The 7,654-nt window shown below is 35.9% G+C and overlaps 1 protein-coding gene across 1 annotated transcript in view; it reads left to right on the top strand.

Moving 5' to 3' along the window:
* The window catches only part of BRWD3 (bromodomain and WD repeat domain containing 3), a 158,689-nt gene that overhangs the window by 134,605 nt on the left and 16,430 nt on the right, over positions 1–7,654 (top strand). Inside the window, exons 34-35 of the mRNA XM_004685617.2 lie at positions 2,526–2,582; positions 4,641–4,781. Coding sequence (XP_004685674.1) covers positions 2,526–2,582; positions 4,641–4,781 — 198 coding nt within the window. The remainder of the gene's footprint in view (positions 1–2,525; positions 2,583–4,640; positions 4,782–7,654) is intronic.

The following is a 7,654-nucleotide window of genomic DNA, read 5'->3' as shown; positions in this document are numbered from 1 at the left end:
TGTGTGTGTGTGTGTGTGTGTGTGTGTGTGTGTGTGTGTGTAAGGGAGAATTGACCAGAAACAAAGTGGAGAACAGGAAAGGCAGATTTACTTCATGAAGTACCCTGCAAAAGAAAGCAGGGAGCGAGAGGAAAAGGTTCTGTGCAGGAAAGATTCGGGCCTCCCTTTTATGAACCCCCTTTTTTTTAATTTAAATTTTTTACATTTATAAATGCTTTCTATAGGTTTTTCATAACTAGGGAAGTTGGTCTCTGATCTTTGTTATCTGCTGGTATATCAGGAGGTATCATGCCTGATGTTATTTGCCCTGATTCCAGCATTCCAGGAAATTATTGGTCATGTGGACCCTTGGCCAGTTTCCCTTACCTGTTTTGTGACTCCCAGGATTGTTCAGCTGAACAAACTGCAGAGACTTAAGTTTTAACGCCATTAAATGATACCGTGATAATTTCTTTTATGGAAAATTATTTCTTAATGAAAAGGAATTACTACTATCAGCAGACCCTCACGTATCTGATTTCCCCACCCATTCATATCCCTAATTTACATAAAGCCATTTCTGATTGGAGACGATGATATTCAGAATCAAAACCAAGGTAAGAGACTTAAACAAAATTGAAAATGTTAATTCAAATACTTTCAGCAGAAATTTATCCCAGGGATGAGTGACTCAAATATGCTAGATTCTATTGCATGGCTCCTATACAGAGCTATTTAACTTGTTTTTATGCACTGTTGCTCTCCAGAATTGTAGATCTTCAGTGTTATTTTACTCTTGCATGAAAATGTATCTGAATATAAAACATATTATTGGAGTTAAGTATTATTTTTAATATTAGCAAAACTTGGATATATATCAGTTAATATTATCCTCCTGAAATGAATGAAAAATTTATTATTGATATTACATATTTTTTCTGAACTTTCACATAAATGCATTTTGATTCTGGATTTGATGTGATGAGAATTTCACTTCACACTGGCAATACTTGGATTAAAACAGAAAATTAAAATATTCATTTTCTTTATTTTTCCTCTAAATATTTACTTTCTTTTTAATTTTTTGCTGAGAGCATTGAAATTCTATTCTCTCTGGAAATTTCAGTTGTTCAATACAATATTACCAAATATAGTCACCATGTTTTACTTCAGATTTTTAGATTTCTAGACCTTATTCATCCTATAGCTGAAAGTTTGTACCCCTTTGCCAGTCTCTTCTTATGTCCTCCACTAACCAGCCTCTGGCAACTACTTTTCTATTCTGTTTCTATCAGTTTGACTTAAGTTTTTCTTTAAAGATTCTACATATAAGAGATACCACAGAGTATTTGTCTTTATCAGGCTTATTTCACTTAGCATAATGCCCTCAAAGTTCATCCTTATTGTTGCAACAACTTTCTCAAGGCTAAGTAGCTAAGTAACATTCATTGTATGTATGTGTGTGTGTGCAACATATGTGTGTGTGTGTGTGTCTACCACCACATCTTCCATATCAATTCATTCTTTTGTTAGCAGGTGGAGTAAGGGGTACCTTCGGACCTCTGAACTTGCACACTCTAAATAGGTTTTGCCACATAAAGATAAAACGTACTCTTAGTATATAAGATTGTCAATAGAAAAGACCTTTATTAGAAATAATATGCAACAGAAAGAAGAGAAAGAGTAGTTTTCCTATGAAATACCCAAATTTAACCCATCCCCTCATCGATGGGTAAATGCCACCCAAACATAGTTGGCCCAAAAGCAGAGCCATTGAGGCCTGAAAGCTTGCCACAAGTCTAAGGTACATTTTGGCACGAAACAATAGGAAAGGGGCAGAACGGGTCAGGCAAGTCTGAAAAGAAAGGAGAAAAATCAAAGTAAATGACAAGAAAAAAGCTGCAGTTGTCAGCCTCTCATATGTTTCTTACACATCTCTGTCTCAGGTGTTTCCTTCCACATTCCCCAAGTCCCTGGTGGAAGTCCAAGGCTAACATGGCTTCTTCTGCACGTGTGCCTCTGTTCCAAGTGCTACTAGATATTACCAAGTTGCTGCACTATCACTAGTTAACTAGTGTGAACTGATCCTTGCCTCTGTATTAAAAAATTATCCCTCAGGTGGATATTTAACTGAATCTTAGATTTTAATACATCATATTCTCCCCATGAAAATAGATGTATTTCATGAACTAGGAAAAGGTTAATCATGAATAACTCAATTATAATATATTAAATAAGCATATTATATAGAATAAGTCTTTGTGAAATGCTGACATTTAAGTGCAGCTCTAGATGTCATTCACTGTATTTTTTTCCTGTGAATTATTTAAAGAGAAATCTTTTGTTTTCTTAGTATATTGACTAGCTAGTACACATCATATAGACAAATTTTGGTGTTGTAGACTCCCTCCAACCTTTGTTCTGCTGCCTACTTCAATTAGGAAGTTAATTGTGTTTGTATTTGACATTACTTTGAAAATGTCTGTCTAATTTGTGAGACATTAAATGTAACATTAACATCTCTCATTCTCCCCTCTTAATTTTAGGATACAGAAATGATTGATTTAGATTCAGATGGTCCTGGTACTTCATCTGGAAGAAGGGTAAGTGAATAAATGTTCCCTAAGACCAACTTTACCTGTTTGGAGAATTATTAGAGAGACTCATAGAGTTCATTATATGCAGTTGTTTCAAATTGTTAAAGTCTATTACTGTGATGCAGTAACGATATACAACTGGATCACGGGAAAAGGACATAGGTAGGGTCTAAAGGAATCAATGTACAGCCTTCTTAATGCTCTCTCCTTCCTCAAAGGGGTCACACAAAACACACTCTCTTCTCCCAGCAGTGAATATATAGCACATGTGTGACTTTAGACACATAGTCTCTAAGCATTTTATTGGCAGGTGGTTGATTACGCAGGGATCATCTCACTAAACATGTCAATATTCCACACTTCTAGAAAGCTGGAAAGCATAGGAAAACAGATAATCAGCACAAATCATTTTTTTTTTTTTATAGGAAACAGTGCCAAATTCCCAAACACCAGCAAGGACTAACCTTGCAAGTGAGCCCTGCTCAAGATAGCATTCTCCTCCATTAATTTTGTTATGAATAGTTCCCTGCTATCGGTAATTGGATATATTTATTCTGTGAACAGTGTGTTATAAGAAAATGTTGCTTTGAAATACTGAAAGGGGCCCTCCCTGGTGGCCCAACAGGTTAGGGCACTGCATTGTAAACTAGCCACAGCCACTGACCTGGAGGTGATCCACATGGAGCAGCAGACCACTCCTGTCTCGCCCGCTGCTCCCCTCAGCAGTGTACTTTGTCGATCTGCTTGTTCTGACCCCAGAATCTGTCTCTGGTGAATCCTCTCACCACACCTGCATCTCTGGCCTGTACCCAGTTCTGTCTGCATAAATAGAATGAATCTTTAAACAGAAAAGAAATACTGAAAGGCATCAAATTATGAAGGCCAGCATCTATCATGATTCTAAAGGGTTTTCTCACACACAGAGAGAGATGCTTAAGTGTTTGAGGAAATTATGGTGCCAGTGTTAAGTATTTTTAACTACCAGCAAATATTAGAGCATAATAATTATTATATTGTATAGGGAAAAAGCATTTATCCCTCTATTTGAGCTTCAGATTTTCTTAAAATGAAAATTCATAATACTCAAATTCTTGCCATTTCCATGAATGTAATACTTGGTTTTTATTAATTTTTGCCAGGAAGGATAATGCCTAATTTAAAAATAAGAAACTTTTTTCCCCATTTCAGATAATAGTTGATGTTTAATTAAATAGGAGAAGGTGCATAGCAATCTCATGAGTTCTTTATTATTTAAAAATTTCTTTAATTTTGATTATTACTTAAATACCATTATTCTTGCTAGTGTTTTGACAGTATAAGATTCGCATACCCTTTCCTTACAGTGTGGTCACTGTAAACCAGCCTTCACCAAAGCACCCACAGTACATTGTGTAACCCCCACCCCCTGTTGTCACTCTTTTCCTTCCCTGCCCCCACACTACCCTGCCAGATGTCTAAGATCAATCGTTAGGTTTTTTTCCAATTGTCACATTTTAAGGGTTAGTTTTAAGTTTGTCTGACCTTTGTTTGTTTTTTCCTATATTCCACATATAAGTGGCATCATCCAGTATTTATCTTTCTCCTTCTGACTTATTTCACTTGGTATAATTCCTTGTAGCTCCATCCATGTTGCTGCAATTGGCATGGTTTTGTCCTTTTTGATTGCTGGGTAGTTTTTCTGTATGTGTGTATATATATACGATATATACCATTTCTTGATCCACTCGTCTGTTTTGGGGCATTTAGGTTGTTTCCATGTCTTGGCTGTTGTAAATAGTACTGCTATAAACATCAAAGTGCAAGTTTCCTTTTGAATTAATGTTTTGTACTTTGGGGATAGAAATAGGATTAGTATTGGGTAGGAGTGTCATATGGAAGATCCATTTTTAATCTTTTGAGAAATCTCTACATTGCTGTCCATTAAGGGCTGAACAAAAATAAGAAACTTAAATATTAGCTGAGGCTTTCTATATTGATTTATTTATTAAGATTAGGAAAACAATAAAAAAATCAGTGAAGAGTTAAGAAAAGTGGTTTTAGTTATAATTCTCTTAAAATCTGCAGGTCAAATGCCGAGGCAGAAGACAGTCTTTGAAGTATAATCCTGATGCTTGGAGAATACAATGCAAAGAACTGTTGAGCCTTATTTATGAACGCGAAGACGCAGAGCCATTTCGACAACCAGCTGATCATCTTTCTTACCCAGTAAGTACAATTTTTAAATGTCTGCAAAGGTGTTCACCAAAGGCAGCCTGTGGAGTATTCTAAGATCCATGTTGCTCTTTTTTTTATTTTATATACTCTGAGATTTAGGGTATGGGAGAAAATGCTTTGAAGCAAATCAGTCAGTTTTGGGGGAGAGACAGAAATTGGACATTATATAGCCAGAGGCAGTGTTACCTAAGACACAGATGTTCTGCAGAGAGTTGAAAGTAATGAAAAATCTGACCATCTGGGTACCCCTGTGTCTCTTTGTCTGGGCTTACGCAGGTGAGATGGCAAGATTTGATTGTCTGTATTTGCCTTTGTATTCAAGAATTTTATGATTATGTCTTTACGTTTACTGATCAGGATACAATCTATCACAACTGCATTTCTGCCCACAGCGATTATTACTGGTGCTCTTTGGGCATAAACTTTTACATGTACCTTCCCATTCTTATTCAGAAAAGAACTCTGCTACCAGTGTACCAAGAAAGGCTTTATTTGAATTGGAGTTGGTGTTCTTTGACAGAAAATTACACCCAGCATGGGAAATGGAAGCAATGTTGTCCTCACCAAAGTTACTGACAAACCGTCAGACCCTGTAACTTGGAAGATGACTCTGGATTTAGTATATTGCCTGTATCCCTGTGCATGGACACAGGATGCAATCAAAGTCATCAATCTTCCAAGGGTGGTGGAAGCAAAGGAAAACTTGACTGTGTTTGCTAAATTGTTGGCAGGTCAAATGGAGATGCTTAAACCTTGTTCCCTCCTTTGAGGCAAAAGCCCACATGTAGTAGAAGAAAATGAAGAAGACTTCTTCTTCCAATTAACTGGGGGGGAAAAATGCTAAAATGTAATTTCCCATAAATGTCTATGCTAAGATCTAATTAAGAACCACTTTTCCCTTTTGTCCTTTGTTCCTCCCTTCTTTTCTTGTGTATTTTTGAAATCTGAAATTAAATCATGTAATTAGTTAGTACTTTTTAAATACCTAAAACCTCCCACATAATTTGTGTGTAATTTATACAGTTGCAAACCAAATTTGAATCCTAGCTATCATTGTGAATCATTCCTGTTAATATAATTTAATAACTACTAACACACTACTACACATTACAGACCCTTGGTAACATATGTCAGTCCTGTTTATACTAAACATTTTATCCAGTATGGTCACTTAAAATAACCAACATACCATTAATGACTTTTCCCAGTTTACTATTTTGTCTTTCACTTGCATATCTATATAACTTTGGGGATACATTTTCAGACTTCCATGTATGCATTTCTTGCACTCACTTTCTCCCAAAACTCCCAAGCCAATTTCCAATCACCTTCTTCCCCTATCTCATCCCTACCCAACTAGTCTTTTTTTTTAGTCTAAGATTTATTTTTTCTGTGCTTTGCCAGTTTGTTTTCTTTAGTTATTTATTTTCAACATATGAATGAAACCATGTGGTATCCCTTTTGCACTTTCTCATTTATTTCACAAAGCATAATAACCTCAAGATCCACTCATTTTTTTTCCCAAAAGGCTCTAGTTCATCTTTTTTAATAACTGAGTAATAGTCCATTTCCACAATTTCTTTATCCAGTTATCTGTCATTGGACATAAAGGTTTGGAAGAGTAATACAGCCGTTTTCCTTTGTTTTCTTCAGTAGAGTTTTGGCTATTCTCAGTTTGTTTGTGGCTCCATATGAACTTCATCAGTATTTGTTCTATTTCTTTGAAGAATGTCATTGAGATTTTTATTGAGATAGCATTGAATCTATAAATTACTTTTGGTAGGATGGCCATTTTAATAATGTTAATTCTTCCAGCCCATGGCAGGTGATATTTTTACATTGATTGGAATCTTCTGTTTCTTTTAGTAGTGTTTTATGATTTTCTTTGTATAAGTCCTTCATCTCTTTTGTTAGATTTATTCCCGAGTATTGGATTTTTTTTTGTTTCAATTTTAAAAGGGATGGTTTGCTTGATTTCTTCTTCTAATTGATTATGTATTAGAAGGCTACTGATTTTGGTATGTTGATTTTGTATCCTGCTACTTTATTAAACTGGTTGATTATTTTGAGTAGTTCTGTGGAGTTTTTAGGGTTCTCTCTCTCTATTATACCATATGTGAATAATGATAGTTTTATTCTTTCCCTATTTGGACTGCTAGCATGACTTTCTCTTGTCTTATTGCTCTGGCAGGGGCTTCAGAATTATATTGAAGAGCAGAAGTGAGAGTAGACATCTTTGTCTTGTTCCTGATCTTAAGGGAAAGGCTGTCAGCTTTTCCCCATTGAGAATATTATTGGCTGTGGGTTTCTCATATATGGCTTTTATCATGTTGAGGTATGTTCCTTCTATCCTGAGAATTTCAAGGGCCTTCATCATAAATGGATATTGGACTTTGTCAGATGCTTTCTCAGCATCTATTGATATGATCATGTGGTTTTCATTTTTCATTTTGTTGATGTTGGATGACATTGATGGATTTTCACATATTGAACCATACTTGTGCCCCTGGGATGAATCCCACTTGATTGTGGTGTATTATCCTGTTAATGGATTGCTGGATTCTGTTGGCAAGGATTTCGTTGAGAAATTTTGCATCAGTGTTCATTAGGAAAATTGGCCTGTAATTTTCTTTTTGTGTGTGTGGTCTTTGTTTGATTTTGATGTTAGTGTAATATTTGCTTTGTAGAACATATTTGGCAGTAGTCCTTTTTCAACTTTTTTTTTTAAGATTTATTTATTTGTGCATACAGAACTGGGGTACAGGCCACAGGCTCAGGGGCAGCGAGAGGCTTCACCAGAGACAGAGTGGGGAACAGAACAGGCAGATCGACGAAGTACACTGCTGAGGGGAGCAGCGGGCGGG

Source organism: Condylura cristata, unplaced genomic scaffold (assembly GCF_000260355.1).
Source record: "Condylura cristata isolate star-nosed mole 26May11 unplaced genomic scaffold, ConCri1.0 scaffold00019, whole genome shotgun sequence".
Classification (NCBI taxonomy): Eukaryota; Metazoa; Chordata; class Mammalia; order Eulipotyphla; family Talpidae; genus Condylura; species Condylura cristata.
This window is presented reverse-complemented; position numbering and strand designations above follow the sequence as displayed.